The following is a 22412-nucleotide window of genomic DNA, read 5'->3' on the forward strand; positions in this document are numbered from 1 at the left end:
AGCAGTTTACCACAAGGGCTTTTTTTCTGCCCAGAGCCCCAGTTTCTCCATTCCCCCCAGAGGGTTCAGATGCTCAAGGGCTCTGGGCACGGGAGCTGTGCTGTGGGGATGGGTGGGTTAATTTTCTAGTGGAGGTTTGTGGTCCAAAGTGCTGGCTGCTGGCTCTCTGGGCTGTGAGTGCCACCCAGGGCATCCCGGGTGCCACTCACATCCATCCCGGGTTAATGGAAACTGAAAAGCAGGATCCTAAGGACCCGTGGCTCCCCTGCCCCCTCCCCACTGCTGCTGCCACAGCCAACCCTCAGCCTGTGTTGCTGCCAGGTTTGTCCTGCACAGAGCAGAGGACAGTGGGTCTCACCTCACCTTCCCGTGGTGGTAAAGCAGGCAGTGGAGCCCGTGGACACAGCCTGCAGAGCTGGCACTGGGACTCAGCCAGTGCCCTGCTCCCCCTGCTCGCCCTCCCGCCACGTTGGTATTGATTTGACCTGAACTCCCTTTAATGTGCTGTGATTTCTTTCAATTAGGCTTTGAGCGAGGTCTCTGCCACGTTCAATAGAACTGGACCAGTGCCTGGACTAGCACGGCCCAGAGGGAGAGGCTTGCAGATGCTCCCCCATCCCTGACAAGAGCATCCCCCCATGCCCTATTTTCCCCATGTCCTATGAGGATAATCCCACTGCTTAAAGGTTGCCCCTCATCCCCTCTGCATTTCCTGGAATTTTCTGGACATTTCCTTTCCCTCTGCATCACCACTGGACTGGTGGCTTTGCTAAAGGGCAGATTCAGGGTGTTTACTGCTCTGTGCAACCCCACTGCAAACAGGAACTGAATCAACCCTGAGCACTCCTCATCATCACAAGCCCAGCAAAGCTTTTCCCTTTCTCCTTGGTGGCTGTCATCTCCTCAGGGATGCACTCAGCCAAGTCAGGGCTCGGTGTCACATTGTTTGCAGCAAACTGATGGGCAGGGTGCTTGTTTCCAGAGATTGTGCGGAGCAGAAATCCCTGCCCTTCATCTCCAGCTGCAATTACCGAAGCCAAGTCGATGCAGTTGATGGTAATAGGATGGTAACACTGTCTGAATTTGTATTTAATGCTGATTCCAAGGGTCTATAATCTTCATCAGCACCACATGACTTTTTATAGAACAGAAAAATGTGAGAGCAGTTAATGAGCTGTAATTCTGGAGAGCTTCTGCCTTGATTGGGACTAATTATTTTCTTTATAAAAATAATTAACCATCCACACAACCTATAGAGTGAAAGGCATGTGGCATTAATTAAACCATGCAGTATTTTCACTGCACCTTTATCTCCCATTCCCCAGCACGTCCCAAACAGACGGTCACACGCTGTGGAAAGCCAGGCTGGGCACAAGCTGGCACTGTGTGAGGGCTGGTGCTGTGATACAATCTTGTTTCCCTCAAAGGGTCTCAGCTAGCTCAGCCTTTCTCAGGCCTAGTAGGATTATATCAAGAAAGACAGGAAAAGGATTCAAAAGAGGCTCTCTTACCCTTTTAGCTGCAAGTCCTTTATTCTAGGTTGATGTCCTAGGAGAGAGAGAGAGAGAGCTCCTGGGGGACAGGGGTCCCTTTTTCTCAGGGTCTCTGAGGGAGGGGCTAGCTGGCACACAGCCAATGGGGTCAGAAGGGGAAGGAAGGGTCAGACTACATGACAGGAGTTCCAGGGGTCCCTGAGGGAGAAGAAACCATTTCCCCAGGGGGATGTAACAATGCTGGGCACAAAGGGCAGGCCCTGGGTGAGGGGGCTGCCTCCAGATCCCAAATCCACAGCCTCTTGGCCGTGCATGTGCTGTAAAACCCCTCATTTGGGTGGGAAAGGCTGGTTTGGGGGGTAAGATGATGGTGCTCACCTTATACACACACAGGCTGTCTCTGAGGGTACAGAGGGGGTACTGGGGGTGTCAGGAGAGCAGCCAGGGGCACCCTGGCAGGGCACAGGGCTCTGTGCTCTGTGCTGTCACTTGCTGTGGGGCATCAGGATATCCCAGAATGGAGGTGGTCGCTTTGGACAGGTCAAACCTCTGTTCTCCAGCACCCCGGGATGAGTCCCAGGTAAATGTGCCCCAGCACCGGGGCTGTGCGTGCTTAGACACACACTTACATAATACATAATTGTTAACAAAACTAATTCCTCTATTTTCCTGGAGGTATTCTGAGAACTAATGAATATATTTGCATAATCTTGATTTTGTTTATGAATAATTCTGGATTATCCAAATGTGAATAACACCAGGGCTTTGCCACTCTAGATTGCCTTTCAGCTGAGGATAGCAAAGCATTTTACAAATATTAGTTCAGCCTCACAAATCCCAGCAAGCAATAAAATTATTATTACACCCAATTAAAGATGGATGGGATGGAAATTGAAATGATTCTCTGCAGCCCCTTCTGGCAGGGTCTGCCACAGAGACTCACCTGCCTCTTCCAAATCCTCCTGCTAGGAAGCAGCAAGCAAACAAATATCCCCCCTTTTCTTTTTGGGGATGATTTAAAACAATGTCCAGAGTTGCAGGGTGGTGTGGATGGGTGAGGATCTGAGAGCAGACAGGAGGTTTCTTTCTGTCTCTGACTCCCACAGAGCACTGAGCACCCCACAGCCCTCTGAGCGGCAGGGATGGCACAGCTATGCCAACTTTTTCCTCCTTGGAGCACAGTGGGAGGAAAAAAGGCCCTGTCTTCCCTTCCAGAAACTCTCCTTTACTCAAAACCTCCTCACCAGCCCTTGCTGGGCAGGCAGCCTGACCACTGAGGTGTTTCCCACAGGACCAGGGGGTGTCACAGGGAAAGAGGATTGGAGTCAATCCAAACACTTCCACCCATGAAGCTGCAATTTGGGAGCTTCCCAGCTCAGCTGTCACTGTACACACAGGGAGGCAAAGGGCCCTTCTGGCCATAAAAAGCCCCTGTCAGCAGGTGAAGGTAGGAGTTTAAAGCCCACTTTACGCATCCCTTGCTGGGCTGGGAACGTTTCAGACTCATTGCTCAGCAGCAGAAATCTGTTGGTTAATTCCTTTCCACAGGAGCTAATTTCTGGGCACACTTCCCTGCATGGGGACATCAGCTCCTCACTGTGTCACAGAGCCCTCCTGGCCCCAGGTGGCCCTGGCAGTGCAGCCCTGTGCATCACAGAGGGCTGGATGTTCAAGAGACAAGTCCCAAAGAGAAGCATGTCCAGGGAACCCCTCCTCACCAGACCCTGCCCAGGTGATGCCCAGGTTGAGGACATGCATTTGGCACCCAAGTTGGGGACATCCATTTGGCTGCACTCCTGAGTCTGTCCTGGGGGATGCTGAGGATTTTTTAATGTTGGAGTCATTTCAAGCTGAGTCCTTGGGATCACTATTCTGTAGTCACAGGCTACTGAACACCATGCCTGTGTTCTGGCACATGGGGTGGCTCGGGGGCTGGTTTATAAACAGCATCTGGTGACCTGAGTGTCCCTGTCCCATAGATGGATGGATGGATGGATGGGGCAGCAGAGACACTCAACCAGAGGCATTTCCAGGGCAGCTCTGCAGACAGGTGTCAGCTGCATGAACAGGCTGTGTTCCTGGAGTTACCTGGGTGTTGGGACCTCCAGTGTGTTCTCCCCTTTTCCACTGACAATTCAAAGGAAGAAAATAAAGGGAGAGGAGGAAAAACTTTATGTGGGTGGCAAAGAAAGCATTGCTGTTCCAAGTGGATCTTCTCCAGCCGCCTTCTCCTTGCTGCTTCCAAAGTGCCTAATTACTAATTCATTTTTAAAGTGATCTCTCAGTGCTCCCAGGAGCTCTGGGTAACAGTGTGCTTACAATTCCCTATTTGATTAAAATTTAACAAGTTGTTATTGGCAAATACACTATTTCACTGCTGTTTGCCGTGCCAAATAGCACGGGGTTTGGACAATGGGGGAACGGGCACATCTGATGGTCCCTGGAACAGAGACTGGCACTGTGCAGCCCCTTGGGTGTGAAGGTGCTCTCCAGCCTGACCATGTTGCACTTCTTTTCTAGGACATCCATGAGTTCACTTTTTTTGTTGTTAAATGAAGCATTAAGCATCATCCACTGGTTCTCCTCAGCTTCTGGCTCCCCGTGCTGTGTTGGGAAGTGCCCAACCACAACCGCTGGGTTCCCTCCCAGCCCTTTGGTCTTGACCTTTGCCCAGTTTGGTTTTGCCCTGTATTGCTTGTGGGCAAGTGTTTAATGAGAAATGTGAGCTCAGATCCAGACTTTTCCTAATCACAAGCTCTGCAAGGGCTGTTTCAGGTTGCCCCCATGCCTGGCAGTCAGCTCACCCCCTTGGTGGCTGCTCCAGGCTGCCTGGGGGTGATGGCAAGGAAAGCATCTGGGAGCGCTGTTTGAGGCCAGCTGGGAGGAGAGTGGCTGTGGGGCTGTGGGGGGTTTAGCATAAATTCTCAGCTCAAGGCCTCTGGGTCACCCAGGAACCTGGAGTCCCCCAAAACACAGCTCAGAGATGTGCCAGACTGCTGTGCTATGGGGCAGCGTGCCACTTCTGTCTGCATTTGCAGGCACCTGAAACAGCCAAAGCTCCTCTGTGATACTTCCTGATGGAGGAGAAAACTGGCTCCTGTACAGACATGGGAACCTGCAGGGTGTTTGTCTAAGGAGGAGGATTTGAGGACAGGAAAGGCTCAGGATTGTCCCTCTGAGAGCAAGCCTGGCCTGGCAGTGTGCAGGTGCTGAGGGGCAGGAAGCTCCGCAGGGACCTCCGAGCTGGCAGCGTGGGAGGCACAAGATGCATAGAAACCCTTTGAGAAGGGGCAGCAGTCCAGGTTTTCTTTAGAAACAATGTGACCATGTGCCATATTCTGCAGGTTTCTCACTGTTCTCGCTGGCAGGCAGTCAGCAGAGCCATCCTGGGTCGCTGGCAGCAAGGGAAAGGGACACTGAGCCCTGCAAGGTGCTCAGGAAGGAAGGGGGACGGGATGGCGTTCCTGGTGTCCCTGGGGAGGAGGAGACCAAGCCATGGGGAGCAGGGAGAGGCTGTGCTCACCCTCGTGCCTGACCCTGCATAAGAAGGCGATGGAGGCATCGCTTTCCCCCGTGGAGTTTTCCCTCTGCAGGGATTGTCCATCCCGTGCTGCACAGCAGGAGCCACCGCCGCTGCCAGCTGGTGCCCGGGACAGAGCCCTCCCCGTGGGCTGCCACCTCACAGCATCCCCCGGAGCATCTGGCACTGATCCTGCGCCGCCACTGGGGCCTCTTCCAGCAGGGAAGCTCCTCTGTTCTGATCCAACCAAGCATAGTAAATCAACTGCTGGAAAAGAAAGAGCCAAGCTGCTTTTTTGGCCCGGGATGTGCTGAGAGCGGTCATTAAACCTTTCTGGAGTGCAAGAAGGGGAAGAGCCACATGCAGGCTTGTGCCAGGACACAGGGATGCCAGGAGCAGGAGGGGGAGGAGAGTCACGACTGGCAAAAATTTTATCAAAAATCTATAGTACAGAATTCTGTACTTCTCTTGTATTTCTCTTCTGCGTTTGAACTGCCTCAAGAAACCCACATGCCTTTCTGCAGCTGGTGCCTCTGCTGATGCACAGAAAAAAATAGCAGGGAGAAGATTAAAATTGAACTGGCTTGGAGTCTGTGTAATCAAGGAAAATATCTCGGTGATTTGCTATTATAATTTTCAATAACAAACTGCAGGGCACCTGCTGCACTAATAATAATGGATTGAATGAGGTGGGCAAAGAACCTGCCATGGGTGTTTGTGTGTGTGTGTGTGTGCTTGTGGGAAGCACTCACAATATTCCCCATCTCTTAATTTTGAAGAGGTATTTTTAGTGCGTATTTCAAAGAGCTTTACATAAACACATCTGCTGGAGTCTTTGCCAGGAAATGTCTTTACAACACTCTTTTCTGTCCCCTCCCTCTCGGGGGACAAGGGAATGGTCTGACCATTTTCTTTTTCAATCAGATAAGCAAAGCCAGAGAAAACATTAGAAGCTCATTTTGCTGGTGCCAAAAGGCTTCTCAGCCCAAGAGGTGGATTTTAGACATACTTTGAGCAGCTCAGATCACCCTCACTAGAGCCCAGGGCAGAAGCATGGGCGATGTGGCTGTGGCAGAGAGTGCAGGGATGTGGGAGAGCAGGCATCCTGACCCACCACTGCCTTCTCCTGCACGGCCAAAACCTCCAGGTGAGGAAAGGAGAGGAAAGATGCGATATTCCATCACCTGTCCATGCATTTTTTGCATGTTACTCGGGTGAAGTGGCAAAAACATCCCTGGTGCAAGCAGCTGCAGGCACAGGACTTTCTCCAGCCTCCCTTCAGGATGCCTGTGTCCTGATGTTCCCAGTTCCAGGCAAGGTATCCATCCTTCATCACTTAATGCCAGTGAAACATTCATAGCTTTTAGATTCATTAGAAATCTTTTAACCTTTTTATTTTGGGAGGTTTAGTTGGCTGAAGCTGCTCCTGTCTTTTCATAGGATGAGGCAGAGACGATAGGAACATGAAGCCAGCCAGGGCTGAAGCAGAGAATGTAGTAAAGTTTCTGTATTGGCCATTCCAAATCCTCTGACCTTGGAAGTGCTGCCAGTGCAGGTCTGCCAAGTGCGCTCAGTGCCCAGGGCCCCTGAAGTGCTTGTGCATCCAGCACCCAACCCAGCTGCATGTGCAAAGGAAATTAAAGGATAAAAAAACCCAAAACTGCTTTGCCAGCATGATCCAGACCCAGTTTGCTTACACTGCTGCTTGCAGGGCAGCTGGGAAGGACACAGGGGCTGCAGAAGGCCAGCGATGGCTGGGACTGCTTGGGTCCATCCTGCAGAGGTGAGGGACAACGCGGCTGAGCGGGGAGATGGTCTGGTGCCATGGTCTGGCAGCTGAAAGGTCACTAGGGAGACAATTTTCCTGCTTTTGTCTCCTCTTGAGATGAGTTACTGCGGGGAAAAGGCTGATTGATGGAAGGTTTGTGGCAGGAGGCTGCTGCAGGGCCAGGGCAGCTGGGCTGGGAGTCAGGAGCCCGTGGGCAGGGGAGGGCAGTGCCCGGCCTCGGCAGCCCCGGGATGGCAGCACCCAGGGAATGTCAAGTGCACACCAAACCCGCCCTGAGTGCTGTCACTGCAGGGCTAGGGGCGTCACTGGACTCAGCTCCCCAAGCAGCATGTGTCACCAAGTGCCACATTTCATGGCTGGATGAGATGGCATTTGGCCGTGGCGTGCTGCATGGCAGCCCAGGATGGAGGGATGGGCATGGTTTGGGAGTTGGCTCCCTGAGGCAGCAAACAGCAGCAAACATTTTGTGCCTTTGTCCTGTCCTCTCTGACAGTGCCAGGATCTGTCCGTGGGCAAGGGCAGTGCTTAACTGGTCTCCATGGTGTCCCCACAAACTGGGGATGACATCCATTCCCCAGGGAAGGGAGACAGAGTGGGTTGGCCTCAGGGCACTGCCAGCAGCAAAGAGCCACCCATCCCTTCTCCATGTGGCCATAGTTGTTCCTGGTGGCTTCATCTACCTTCAGATAAGGAATACTTGGGTTCCTTCCTACCAGTGACCTTTCCTGCATCACTTGTATTAGGATAGTCAATAGATCATCTCCCTCTGCTGCCAAGACATTCTGTTAGAGAGGGAATACCTGTGAGAGCCCAAATCTGCCACCACAATGTGGAGGTGTGCAAGCTGGGCTGTGAAAGGCTTGTGCTGGTGGAGAGTTGAGAACTCTGTGAGCCTGCTGCTTCTCTTCCAGCCACTGCAGCACTGACAAAAATTGCCATGAGCCCAAAAAACCCCTCCTGGACTGGAGATTGCTGGATGGGAAGGGACAGGATGAGCCAGCTGTGGTGGGTGGTTGCACAGGGCATGTTCTGCACTGAGCGGGTGGCAGGCAGCCCACAGGTGCCCTACTGTGGGGGGTCTCCCATCAGGAGCAGCTGGGCTGTTTCTGGACAGGTCTGATGGATAGGCTGGATTTCTGCACAGGAGAAAGAAAGGGAAAAGAAAAACGAGCGCAAGTGATCAAATTGCAAAGTGGAAATGGAGAAGCTTGGAGGGCAGGTGGGATGGGTGGGCAGCTGCCTTGTCCTGATCCAGCTGGCTGTGGCTAGGAGTGAGTGCATCCTTGGGGACAAACATGTGACCAGCACACTGGGGAGAGGGGCTGCGCTCCTCACTGGGAGTGCTGGAGCAGTGCAGCCTCCCAGCAGGGCATCCCTCCTGCCTCCTCTTCTTCCTGCCTCCTCCCGCACATCCCCTGGGCTGAGCGAGTCCCATGCTTCCAGCAGCATCCTGCTGAGCATTCCTGCTGCTCTCCCTGGGCCAGCTCCAGCAAAAACACCCACAGAGGCTTTTTCTTTTCTGCTGCAGGCACAAGCAGCAGGGAAGGTGTGATAATCCCTCCTTTGAGGCCACAGAGATCGTTTACACCAAACTGCATCACTTTTATATCAGTCATGAAAGACAAAAAAGACAATAAGAAAGAAAATGGTTTTCATATATATATATATATATATATATATATATATATTCAATCAATGTCTATGGAGCTCCATGCCAGGGGATTACTAGCCAGTTTAAAGCATTAGTGACTCTCAGCATCCATCAGAGAAGAACATTTGGTTGAATGGAAGCCAGCTTTTGATGGAATTGGAGAATAATTATTTTCATCAATAATTACTTCCAATCCCAGAATAAATGGTTCCTGGCATGTTGCAGGACAGGAGTCCTTGATTGCTCGAGGCCAATATGTTTTAACCCCAGGACCTGGAAATCCCATTAGAGGCTGGGTGACAAGGATGTCGCCTGTCATGCCCAGGTCCTGGTAGTGGTGTTCCAGCCTGCTGCCAGCCCGGGGAGGATCCCTCCTGCCTCTGCTGCTGGAGTGCATCCAGCTCAGACTTTGCACAGGTTATTAATTTGGGGACATTTTTAATGGATCCTAATGATTGAGCCTCAGAAGGCTGTTCTTAAAAGGGGGTTGGGAAAGGCCACAAGCCAATTAGCTGGCACACAGAAAACGATTAACCATGTAGCTTCCTGGATGGTTAAAAATAATGGAGATGTTGGGAAGCAACTGGGGGATTTATTACAAACAGACTTTTTAAAGCAATTCACCTCCTCCAAGTTCTGAGCCAGAAATATTTCAGCCAGCTTCCCCCTACTGATCTCTGATCCTTTTATTTGGCTGTGCATATCCTCAAATGTTAAGGCATTACAAAATGGGCTCCAAGGAGGAGCTGGTAATTAGAGAAAGTGGATGCTTGTTGAGAGAGAAAACACAGGTAAGGAGAGAGGGGTGACCCTTCTGCAGGTGTTCCTGTGCCAACTCCAACCCCAAGGGGTGTTATTCATGGCTGAGGCACACAGCAGGATGTTCCCTGGGGCATGAAAGGCTCTGGCCATGCCTAACTGGGGCTTTTTTAATGTGCCATTGCTCTTTAACCACCCTCTTGCCCCCACTCAACCCCCAGATGTGCAGCACACAGCTGGCCCTGGCCCTGGTTCCTATCTCCACAGCTCCTATGTGATGGCTGTTGTGGTCTCTGCAGCCAAAGCATCTTTCACTGTGGCTGCAGGGCTGGCATGGGGCCATCCCAGCCTCCCCCTGCTCTGGTGGGACCCACATGGCTTGAGGGCTCCAGTGTTGCTTTCCAAGGAGGGGAGGTAGATCTGGTGGCAGACAGCCACAGGACTTTGCAGAGCTGACCCTAAAGTGGCACCCACAGCCCAATCCTGCGATCGCCTTTAGAATGCTAATGGGAAGAAACAGGGACACTTTTAGTGCCAGCTGAGCACAACCAACCCTGGGTATCATCCCACAGCCAGGTTGGGCCCAGACATGTCCACGTTTGCTTTATCTGTTCCACAATACTCTGGATGACACCAAACCCCAGCGTTTTCAGCACCCCTGCTGGGTATGGTTTATGGTTTTTCATTAATCTTTTCATTCTTTGAAATAAACATCTGCAGGGCCTGGAAACCTATTTACTTTCCTCCTGAGTGTCTGCACGCAGACTTGTTTGGGTTTGTTTTCTCCATTCTGCTTCTTTTCTCCATTTCAGCTTGCACAATCCCCAGTATTTCTTAGAAACCACTCCCTCCAAGCTTTCCCTCCTTGCCTTTGCTCTGCTCCTTGCCAGCTCCCAGGGCTCTGCAGGCTCTGACCTGGCCCATGTGGTTCCCTTTAACTCTGCTGGGCTGTCCCAGGTTCTCAAGGTTGAGCTGTCAGCAGGACCAGGTCTATTCACTAGCCCAGCACCTTATTTGTAGGAGTGGGGAAGTTTGCCACCCATCAAGGATGAAGATGTGTGGCAAGGTGTTATCAAGGCATTAGCAGGTTTGGAAAACTACATTTGAAATGGGAAAGAGTTGTGGTTTTTTATCAGAGTGCAAAATCTGTGCTGTCTCTGTGGAACTGGTGATCTAAACCCCACAACACAGGAGATGTTCTGACTGTCTCCTGGTTTTCCTTCCTATTGGATTGGATCTGGCCCTGTGCTGTCCAGCTGCATGATGCTCATGGCATCTCTGCCTGAACAACGAGCATGGCATGCCTGGGCTGGGCTGCAGCTTGGCTTAGAGAGGGGGTATTCCAGAGCCCTGGAGGAGCAATTCCCACTTCAGAGCTGAGCACTGAGAGCAACCTGCAGCTCTCCTTCACAGCAGCACAGGTCTTACCCGCAAAAGGGACATGACATTCCCCAGGCCGTGGGGAATGAGGCCAGCTGAAGGGACAGCTCCTGACGGCTCTTTGTCGCCTCTTGCCCCGGCAGTGGGACGCTCGGCTGCCTGCCGTACCCTGCGGAGGACAGACGGCCCGAGAAGCTGAGCAGCTGCGTGGTCAGGGAACCCGCCAGCACCAATGGCTGCGCCAAGGGCAGGGACAGACGCGACCGTGCCCACCGCAGGTCACGCAGGTAGGAGCCACCCTGGCACACGGGGGTGGCAGGGGAGGTGTCCGTGGCTGTTTACTCAGCCCCTCTGGGTCTGTGAGAGCCGGGGGTGCCTTAAATGGCTCAGTGTGTGTGCAGAAAATGTGTGCAATTGCATGAAATCCCTGTGCGAGTTTGCAGGGACAAACCTGCGGTTCATTTCTGCTCCATGGCTTGCTCTTACAGCCTCCTTTAGAGTCTTCCAAGACCTGCCAGCACTCCTCTGCACTACCAGGTCTGCTGGGAATCGTCCTCAGCAATTCCCCTCTCCCCATGCCTAGATCAGCTCAGCAGCATTGCCTTCATTAGGACACAGCCTCGTTATCAGCTTGTCGTTAGTCCCTGACCACTTGAGAGGGGAAAAAATGAATGGAACCTTGTAAATGGAGCAGCTGGGGTCTCTGAGCCCTGCCTGCTCAACTGTCTCTGGGATTAAAGCCTCCCAGTTCAGTTAAAGATGCTGGAAAGAAAGAGCAAGAAAGCACATTTCATATCTTCAGATTTCAGGCCAACCGGAACAATAATCTAAAGCACACTTTTAATTAGACTTTGATTATAATCACAGAGGAACAATTGAAGTCAGATCAGCACATGGGAGAAAGCTGCCACATCAAAGACAAAAGACTTTATCTGGGGAGAAGGAGAAGGGCTCTGCAGAAACCGCCTGTGGCTGCATGGTCAGATGTTCCTCCCTGCTCTGCCATGGTTGTGGCGGTGCCCAGCCGTGTCCCTGGGTGTCTTTGGGGAGGTGTCTGAGCTTAGGGACAGTGAGACATCCTGGAAAATGCATGACTTCTGCATCGAGGTAAAAGGCCCAGCTGAGCCCAAGGTGTGCCATATTCCTCTCATGGTGCTGCTGGTCCATGAAATCCTTGGGAGGTGATGAGGAGTATGTGGGTGCTCCATGGGCCACGCTGTGGCTGCACACTGGATTTACTGCTCCAGAAGCACTCGTTACTCACAGCTCACAGCCGAAGTGTTAGCCTGCAGCTTCATTTTGCAGAGCCTTTATTTTTTTTTCCCAAAGTGTATTAAAAGCACTAAGCAATTGAGTTTTTACGATAATGTAATTTCAGTGGTTATTCAAGCCCTGGATGATCAAGTGTTGGGAGGTGGTGGAGTCTGAGTGTCCCCCCCAAAGTGTCATTTGCTCTGCATTAGGACTTTCATTAGCAATAATGTTTGTTCTTGCTGCAGAAAACGGCTCAGTTTTTGGCCTGTTTCTGTAGAAGATCTCACAGCATTCTCCAGCCATGGGGCTGCTTCCACCCATTCCTTGCTCCTGGCAGTTCCCAGGGGCAGGATGAGAAGAGGGGAAACCGAGGCACAAACCCAGCACCCTCAGTGACTTTTCAGAGGCCCTGGGGACCTCGCTGTGCCCCCACAGTCCTTGGTCCTGGATCTATTTGGGGATTCAGAGGGACCTGTGGATCTGTTTGGAGATCTGCATGGCTGATTTGGGCTGATTTAGGGATGCCACCAGCTGCCTCTGTCTTTACAAGCATTTGCCTTAGTTAATGAGTAGCCACAGAGTATCTGTCATTTTTTTTCAGCCCAATGCTCTGAATTAATTAACCACGGTATTTGCTTTTCATTGAAACATAACACGATTCAGCATCGTATGTTTAAAGAAGAAATTAATTTGCAGGAGGGTTTATTTTCAAGGTTTAACAACTGTATAAGAGATGCATATCTCTTTCAATTACCATAGTGTCTCAATAAATATATATATATTTCTAATCAATTGCTACTTAACACATGTCAAGTCTTTATTATAGTTAGATGCATCTGCTTGCAATAATTACTGTATGCAAATTAAATCCCAATTAATTATTTAAAGCATATTTACAAAGAGCAACAAAACCTATAAATCTGTTTCAGAGTTGTTAACCTCAGCAAACATGTTTTAAATAATCAGCATTGCTGTGGTGGAGCTGTCCTGTTATATCTCTATTAGACACTTCATTTAAACTGTGGCTAAATAATTTGTTAGAGTGTAATGAGGCAACACCCACATCATGAACACTGACCTTGCTCTGCCCCGTGTCCCTGAGGTGGGGATGCCAGAGAGTCAGTCCCATGTGAGCCCGTTCAGGGTTTATTTTCATTACTTTTAATGCTTATTGGGTCTTGTCCCCCACCCTCAGCCCTTCGTGTGATGAGGAGCGGCCGCTGCCGGCTCGGGGGAAGAAGAAGAAAAAGAAATCTGGCCGCAAGAAGAGAAGGAGGTGAGGGAGCCATGGCGGCATGAGGGGACAGGCAGGGCAGTCCTCGGCTGGGTGTGAGGGAAGAGGGTCATGAGGGAGCCATGGCGGTGTGAGGGGACAGGCAGGGCAATCCTCAGCTGGGTGTGAGGGAAGAGGGTCATGAGGGAGCCATGGCAGTGTGAGAGGAGCCCTTGGCTGGGTGTGAGGGAAGAGGGTCATGAGGGAGCCATGGCGGCATGAGGGGACAGGCACAGCAACCCTCGGCCGGGTGTGAGGGAAGAGAGTCATGAGGGAGCCATGGTGGCATGAGGGGACAGGCAGGGCAGTCCTCAGCTGGGTGTGAGGGAAGAGGGTCATGAGGGAGCCATGGCGGTGTGAGGGGACAGGCAGGGCAGGGCAGGGCAGTCCCTGGCTGGGTGTGAGGGAACAGGGTCAGTGAAGGGTGTGAGGGTGGTCATGGCGGTGTGTGGGGCAGGAGGGGATGGCAGCCCTCAGCCGGGCGTGAGGGAAAAGGGCCTGTGTAAGATGGAGATGTGAGGGCCTGGCGGTTCCACGGCCCAGGGGGGTGCTGCCATCTTCTCGCCCTCCCCTCAGGACAGCAGAGCTGGGTTGAGGCTCCTCCCTGGGCTCTTCCCTGGGCTCATCCTGCCCCTACCAGGAATGCCCAGCCACTCTCTGCCCTGGAGATGCCGCTGGTGGTGGGGTGAGAGTTGGGGTGGCTGGGACAGCTGTGAGCAGCTCTGTGGTCCCTAATGCCCTTCTGCCCCCTCAGGTCTCCCTCCTACAGCCCTTCACCTGTGAAGAAGAAGAAGAAGAAAAGCTCCAAGAAGCGAAAAAGAAACAGGTATTTTTCCCTTGAAAATGAAATTCCCTGCTGGAAATGGCTGTTGGGGGTTTGGAGAAGGGGTGGAAGGCACTGCTGCCTTGGGCAGCTGTTGGTCCCAGCGGGCAGAGAGGTATGACACTCTGTGAGCACTGAGGAGGCATAGCCAGAGTCCCTCTGGGCTAGGAGGACATGGAATGGTGTCTGCCCAGTGCAAACAGAGAAACATGAACTGTCGGGGTGTGGGGACACAGAGATGGACAAGCCAAATCACTGTGAGGTCTGTGGAGCCTCAGCCTGCTGTCCTTGCTGTTCTGCTCACGTTTCCATCCTCACGTGTCTCCATCCTCTGAAATGCCAATGGGATCAGTACTCAGGGCTTGCCCTGGTCCCCAGCCTGCAGAGAGTGTCAGGACTAGCAAAAGTGTCAGATCACCTCCCCACACCCACATCCCAGTCTCCTCTCCCAGCCCCAGTGATTGTTTCCACCTTCCTCTTCTGAAGTCCATTTTTAATTCAAAGAGCATGATTAAATTTTAAAATTGCAAATATTTCACTGTTTTCTCTCAGCTGTTAAACTAATATTTGATGAGAACAGTGGATTCCATCTCCCTAAGAAGGTTCATGTATTTATAATACATTGAACCAAAGAGAGAAGCTACCAAAAGTGGATAACAGGGTGAAAAACTGAGCTTGAATCTCCAAAGAAGAGCAAGGGAGAAGGAGGAACAAGGATATAGGAACTCCTTTAAAACACTTTCTTTCCAAGGAGTGATTCTTATGCTCTCTCACCTGCTGGCTAAAGGAGAGGTGGGGCCATTCTGCCCAGCTGCTGCTCTCAGTGCTCAGTCTGAGCCTAAACACATGGTCTTGGACTCAAATTTCCAATTTTGTGAGACGCTGTATTCAATGTGCATATTTGTGTCTTGCAGGTTATCATCAAAGAAGAGAAGGCACAGGTAAGAGTTGAGCAAGTATGGGTGGTCCCTTAGAAATAAGAGTTTAATGGTTTCTTCAAGGTTGATATTCACTGAGAGGGGGCAGAAGATATTTCTTCTGTGTTTCCTTGTGGAATTCCCTTGGGTCGCCCCGTTCCATGTGGGTCTGGGGTCAGTGACTCCCCAGGTGTGGACTGGAAGAGCTCTTCTGATTCCAGTATGTGTGTGTACATTATCAAGAAGTACTCATTTTCTCTATGGAAAAAGGAACAGTCACCAAGTTGGCTGATCCCTTTGAGGGTTTTGGCCCAGCCCACGAAGCAGATTTGTCAGCAGGCACTCAGACCCCCTGTGCTGTGACAATCATGAATCCCTTTCATTTTTACTGCATGCTCTTGGGCAACCAAGCTGTAACATTGACATGTGATTGTGCAGCTTTTTATCGGAACAGAAATCTCCCAATTAATTAGCCATTTCTTATTTAGTTCTTCAAGCCCCAAAAGTAAGAGAAAGGAAGAAAGAAAACACAAAAAACAGTAAGTAGTGATTCATGGAGTTCCCTGCCCTGCCTGCACGGTGTGGGGCTAGGAAGTGCTTGATGTGGTGGGGCCCCTGGAGCTAACACCTACTGCAGAGCTCTAAGCATTTCTCGGGATTATTTTGAAGCTAAAACCAGCAATTCTGGTTTTGCCAGAATGGAAAAGGGTTTGTAGAGGCTGAAGATCTTTCCTCTCCCTTTCTTTTGTGACACCTGTTTCTGTAGTTTGTGTATCTTGCACGGATGTGCAGAGTCTTGTCCAGAGAAAAGGCTCCAGCTTTTCTGGTGGGGGCAGCATGAGAGGCTGAACTGTGACCTGCCACAGGGCAGGCTGGCACACCCTTACTGAGAAAGACCTCAGCGACTCCTGACTTGCTGCTCTAGGAGGTTGCATCAGGATCTACTCAGGAGATACAGCACAGCCAAGGATCTGAATGGGGTCAAGGGGAAGAGCAGGGATTGTTTGGAGGGGATGGAGTTTGGAAAAATCTGGTGTTGAGGTTCAGTCTTGGAGTGTTAGCAGAGCACAATCCTTGTCCTGTGGGGCACATAATCAAGGGGCATGGTATAAAATAGGGTTCCTCAGGACTGGAAGGAAGGACTGTAAGATGCCTCTGTTTTCCCCTTTGTTCTCTATCTTCTGAGAACTGCAACCTGTGGTTTCTTACCTGCTTTCAGAGCAAGGAAACAGTCCTGGGGCTGAACCTTGGGCATTGATCCCCTGGTCAGCTTTGCTGGGGCCTGCACAGGCATCTCCATTGCATGCCAAAAGCCAGTCTCCTTTTTGCTAAGATTTCTGTGCATTAAGTGGCCCAGTTTCAGTTCAGTTTCCCCTCAAACTGGGCTACCCTGCACCCAAAAACCTCGGTGGTAAAAGAGAGGCTTCCTAGGTTATCTGTAAAAGGAGGCATCTCCCCAAGCTAACACAGCAGTACCGTAACAGTGCAGTTAAACCTAAGATCTATGTCCTGCTGGTGTGGCCTGACCTCAGGGAACTGGAGCTGCTGGAATTGCTCTTTGGGGATAAACCAAGGCGTTTTAGCCTCATCTTTCTTCTGGCAAATCAGAGCTCAGCCACTCCCAGTTCCTGCAGACCTTTTACTCCCAGGCGTGGATCAGATGGATCCCGTGAGGATTTTTGTATAATCACACAGCTTTGACTTATCTTTGCATCAAGCAACTGGTTATCTAAATCACGCAGGACCAGTTTTCCCTTCTGCAGGAAGGGAAAACAAATCGGAGGGACTGGTGCAGGGGGCGAAGCACAAACACAGGGATTTTCACACAAATCTACCATGAGTGAAAATAGTTCAGTGTTGCTGATTGCAGCTGTATGAAAATAAGAAAGGAGGATCCCAAAATGTGAAGTTTTAAAAAAATATAATCATTGGGTGTGAAAAGCATCAAAGAAAACAGCCAAGCAGAGTTGAAGGAATTGCCCTGGAGGTTGCCCTTTTGTCTTAAAGGAGATGCTGTTCTCAAGCAATTATTTGCTGAGTTTTTATACCAGTAAGGTGCTAAATGCTGTCCAAGCAGGTTGTATTTGTGCTGTCAGTGCCTGTGTAGTGTGACCATGAAGCCAGGCTGTTCCCACCAGCTCACACACAGTCAGCTTTGCCTGCTGGCACAGCCACGCCAGCCTGAGCAGATGGAAACTCTTCCAGATCTAAAATAACTGCTATGCTGAACAAAGATGGGAGGGATGGGGCATAGAAGGTGGCAGCTAGCCTGCCACCCATGTCACCCTACTCTCTGCACCCAGGATTTCAGCTGCTGGCATGGACAACTATAGCCCTTAACTAACAGGGCTGGGTAATCTATGAGAAACAGCCTGGTGGTGCAAAGGGAACTGCAGCAGGACACTGCCCTCTGTCCCCACACACAGTTTGCTGAGGATTGTCCTCAGGCCCTGTCAGAAAAGGCAGCACCAGTGACTGGGCACCTGTCAGAAGCCAGGGAAATAGTCCTGTCTCTCAAGCAGGAACTGTGCACAAGACAGGCTGTGCTTAAAACGTTGTACTTTGTGCAGCAGCCACGAGAGCTGCACACAGGACTGGCTAGATGCTCCCACCTGGAGAGGGTGGGGAAGGCTGGCTGCTACTGAGTGTACTCTATCACTTGGAGCTTGTCCTTCTGTACCTGCTCTTTAACAAGGAGCCAGCACTAGGGAGAGGGCTGGAGGTTTGTGACGGGTTGTCCAGACAGATGGTGCTTCCCCCAAGGCTCAGCAACAGGATGGTCTTGGGCAGTTGCCTGGCTGTTATAGGGTAGGCTGCAGGATGAAAGGCAAGCACATGGCTCTTTAAAGTCTTGAAAGGATTGGTGCTGGCTGCTGCACTCCCACATGCTTGTCCACAAATCTTCCCCCAGTATGCTACAGAGCCAACCTAATAGCTTGTGTGTAAAATGCTAGCAGAGATCTCAGGAAGATGTCACTACAGCGATGAAGGGATGGAGAATTTCTCATGCCTTGATGTTCTGTGCCATGTTTCATACACCAATCTTTAAAAGGCGTGACTCCCTTCTGATCTGAATATTATCGACCTCAGCCTTCAGCTGCTGGCTCGTGCATCCCCCCACTTGCTAACCTAATGCTGGTTTTCCTTTCTGCTTCTTAAAGCTCTCGTGGGCGCACCCGGAAATCCCATCGGCATCGCCGCTGCCACTCTCGCTCAGAGAGCTCCGACTCCCACTCCCCCAGCTGCCGGAGCAGGTAACGGCACTGCTCCCAAGCTCAGCGTCCTCAGCGCTTCCTGCTGGGCCCAAGGATGTGGCTGCCACAGCCTGTGTGACCCACAGGCTCTCTGTGTGACCCACAGGCTCTCTGTGTGACCCACAGGCTCTCTGTGCACAGCCACTTCCCATTTTGGTAGCAGCAAAGTCACACTGGGGGCTGACCTGTTTGTGGTCTCAGCCATGGAAGGGTTTTGCCTCAAGAAGCAGTGGCTGCAGCTTTTTGGTCTGACAGTCATTTCTAATTCCCATAGCTGATGATCAGCCCATGACAGCTGATTCCAGCCTAGTGTCCTTCCCCAGCCCAAGGGCTCTGTACTGCTGATGTCCCAGGAAACCCTTAAACATGGTCTTAGCAATGGAAATATATTTGCCTGTGGCCATCTATAGTTATTGTCTTTGACCTGATTAAATTCTCTCCTCTGGATGACAGATGCATCCTGGGGCCGGCTAAGTGGATACTGGTGCTAGATCCAGCATTGCTGCAATAGCAAGTGATTTATACACATAATGAGTTCATGTTTCATGTTCTCTGAAAGCACTTGAACAGCCCACCCCCACTCTCCTACTTTATTCCTCCTAAGTACTGGGAATTTTCTTATGAAAAGCTGAGGATCAGTGGGGGCAGGAATGCAATCAGTAATTGGAGGGGGGCTCATGCAAGAGCAGAGTGTGTTTTCTCTTGGAGGTGTATCACCACAGGAACATTCTAGGGTGCACAAAGTTCATGGTTTGCCTCGAGCCACCATAAAATCATGCATTGGAGCTGAAATTTGAGGTTAAAGTCCAAAATCTGGATGCAAAATTATTATTTTTCTTTTAAAATAGAAAAACAAAACATCCCTTTTCTGTCCCTCATGACTCCACACAGAGCAGTCATGTGGAAGAACATTCTCCCATATGCAGAGTCCTAGCACAGACCTGCCAAGGGTTGGTGTGGAGCTGGGAACGGATCCTAAGGAATCCTAAGGAATAACATTTTGGCTGTTCCTGTCTCCTGGAGGCACAGAGCCAGGTCTCGGGAGGAAGGGCGTAAAACACGGCGAAGACACTCCTGGCACCATTCAAAGATCACGGCAAGGAGAAGCTCCTCTGCAGAGGTTCAGGCCAGTCAAAAAGCCAGCCAAACCCTCCCACTCTGCAGCTTCCTGTCCTCTAAGGAAGTAGTAAGTATTACACACTGTCCTTCTTTGCTTGAACTAGCCAGAGAAATCTGGGCAAGAACTCTGATATGAAATTTTTATAACTCAATTATAGTGATGTTAGACGAACTTGGTTAAACCGTATTATTAATTCATGGTGCTGTTTTCCAATGTATGTAAAGCCATTCCTTCCTTCAGCACTTTCACACCAAGGGTGGGGCTGGAGAGGGGGAAAACTTGCAAAGTCTTTAGCCTATGAATAATGAATTGAGGACATTTAACAAAAAAAAGTGGCCTCCAGAAACGATATTTTAAAGGGAAGCGTTTGCTATGCAGTCTTTGCTTAGCTGGATGTGAACTTCATTCACTGGTCTTTACATTCAAAAGTTTAGTCCTTCAGGCTAAAAAAGGGTATCAAACACATACAAAAGGAACATTTACATTTAATGAGCTGGTGGTTATTGGCATGGGATGTTTTCTGACTATCAGGATCCTTCTAGGATCACTGTTCCTCTAGACTGACAAGCCCAGGGGCCAGATTTGGAACTTATGAACAGCCCTCATTGATGCTAATGGGAACTGCATGTGCATCTGAGGGTAAAACCAGGCTCAGTGCCTTAGAATGTTTTTCCATATACACAGAAAGGGATGATATAGGACATGAATTGAGGGAGAAAGAGATGGAGAGAGATATTAGATAGAGATTGATATCAGTCTTTGTTTTCTGTGGCATGTTTCCCCTTTGTTCCTGGCAGCAGTAAAGCAGAGATGTGATGCCCTGACTGTGGTGTTGGTGTCAGATAGGCACTCTGGAGAGAGAAACTGCTAGGTAGGACTGGACATAGTGCAGGATCTGATAGCCACACTTGTGGATGTGTAATGCTAGAGGTGTTTTGAGCACAGAGTCCTCCAAGCCCCAAAGTTGTTTTCTCCTTTAGGCCCAGTCATCAGTTGGAAATAGCTCAGCCACACGCAGGAGCTACATCAGATAGGAGAGAGATGGTGCCAGCAAGACAAGAGACTCTACCCACTCACCCACACAGACAGCGTGCTGATCAAAATACCCAGGGATTGTACGTGGGTACAGACAGGCACAAGCTGTCTCTCAACATTATAGATATGCATATTTGCTCTCGTTATAGAGCGTGTGGGGCCATGTGAGTCAGTGCTTGTAAAGCCTTATAAGGCAGCGGGGAGAGCAGAACCTCACACCACACGCTGATGTGTGCACGCACACGCAAAGGAAAAAAAAACAAGGTATGAAGCTCATTGTCATGAACTGGGGGTGTTGCTGAGTTCAGAGCTCCTCCCCCCAAAAAAACAACCAGCCAAAGACTGCATCATGTCACCAGGGTGTTGTTTAGTTCAAGCAGCATATTTTTCATAAATGCTTTTGAGCCTAAGCCTAGTTTTTAATTAGTGCTAAGTTTCCTCTCTCGGAAGCCAGGCTCCCAAAGTCCTGTGAGGCCAACTGCCAGCTGTTCTGTTTCCTGAGAAAGAGTAAAATCTAATTTAAAATTTTAAAAGGTTTAAAATGAGCTAAACTCAAGCATCCTGCACTCGCTTTTCCATTTGCTTCACTTGAGGTAAATGAGTGAAGCAAATGGAAAAGCTGCAGGGAAGGGAAGACAAGAACTTGACAGATCCAGATGCAGGGGGTGGATGCAAAGTAAAAGTCATCAGGATACTCCTGTGTTCTTTCTAGTAAGGGTTAATAACTTAGGCAAATATTTTACTGACTAAAAGGCATAATGACTGATGAAAGCCACTACTGTCCTCCTGTCCCCAAAAGAAGTACATTCTCTTGGGACACCATTCAAGAGCACATTTAAGCACTTGTTCAAATTGAAGCCCCTGGTTAAGAGCTGCCCCTGAAATTCTGCTGAATAAGGTCATTAAATATCATGTACTCCAAACTGTCAAGGGAAAAATGGAATGGGAACCTTTAGTCTCATTTATTAATAACTATACACAACCCTTTGATGCCTTTCCTTTTCATGAGTTAAATGGCTGCTGTATGAATAAGCTTCGTTCTGTCAGACTTTGAGAGCAGCCTGAAATGAAAATGTGCTCTTGCAGAAGATGTTGATCACATATTAAAAAAAATGCTGGGGAATAAAAGATTTTGTGAAAAAATTCAGAATTAGGATTCAAAAATGCCATGTTTCAGTCCTCTGAGAGAGTTGTATGTTACACTCCCTATCCTTCCATCTGGCCTGGCCTTCCAAACGAAACCATCCTTACCTGTGGAGGTGCACAGGTATCATATCTCAACAGGAAAGGGACTGTCCAAGGAGGATCAGGGAAAATACACACAGATACAGGGAAATATGAGATAATCCTATAGCACTTCCAAAAGAAAGGGTTTGCTTTTCAAGATGTTTTTTATTCTAGATTGTTTTGCTTCTGAAAATTTGAAGTGCTTTGTGGTCAATTCTGCTATCCTCTCCACCCTATTTGTCTTCATTCCTTCGTAGTGAAACAGCCACAATTTCTAACTAGGTCTGCCTGGAACTGCTGGGGGATAAAGCACACAAAACAATGCCCTGCCTATGCATCTACCTTGCTGCTTCCTCCCCTCTTTATGCCAAAGCTGATGCACCCACACATGCCTGTACACATGCAGAAACACCCCAAAGTTCCCTGATACTTTTCTTTTTGGCAGTGAATTTCCAAGCTTCTCCCTCTGCTTCTCCTTTAATCCCGTGCAGCCGCAATAGGCACCCACGGGGAGCAGGATTGTGGGCCTGTGCCTCAGCAGGCACAGAGAAGCTGTGGGTAATGTGCAGCATTTATTTCTGTACAGAATACCCCTGCCCAGCTGCAGGCACTTTATTCCACACCGACACAGATGGATGACTGTGCCACTGTGCTTTCCTCTGGCAGTGCAATATAAATACCTGCAGGGCACAGATCTAATTGCCTTTGTTGTTGCTGATGAAGATAACTGCACCGTGCATACACTTTCCTTGCCAGCTCCTTTGCTTTCACTGTAACTCATTTGTGATGCCACAAATTATCACAGGCTTGAGCCAGATTTCCAGTGAAGCTCAGTGGGGTACAGCTGGTGCAAATGATGCTGTTTGTCTTTGTGCTCATGTCTGCAGGAAGGTAGAATGGGGAAATGCTGTGCAGGG

The 22412-nt window shown here is 50.0% G+C and overlaps 1 protein-coding gene across 1 annotated transcript in view; it reads left to right on the top strand.

Moving 5' to 3' along the window:
• SRRM4 (serine/arginine repetitive matrix 4) overlaps positions 1-22412 on the top strand; it is a 51082-nt gene that overhangs the window by 17443 nt on the left and 11227 nt on the right. Inside the window, 8 exon segments of the mRNA XM_063416380.1 lie at positions 10736-10879; positions 13042-13122; positions 13874-13945; positions 14857-14883; positions 15348-15398; positions 18021-18113; positions 19137-19299; positions 20418-20527. Of these exon segments, the coding sequence (XP_063272450.1) occupies positions 10736-10879; positions 13042-13122; positions 13874-13945; positions 14857-14883; positions 15348-15398; positions 18021-18113; positions 19137-19299; positions 20418-20527 (741 nt within the window).

This window comes from Prinia subflava, chromosome 19 (assembly GCF_021018805.1).
Source record: "Prinia subflava isolate CZ2003 ecotype Zambia chromosome 19, Cam_Psub_1.2, whole genome shotgun sequence".
Taxonomy (NCBI): domain Eukaryota; kingdom Metazoa; phylum Chordata; class Aves; order Passeriformes; family Cisticolidae; genus Prinia; species Prinia subflava.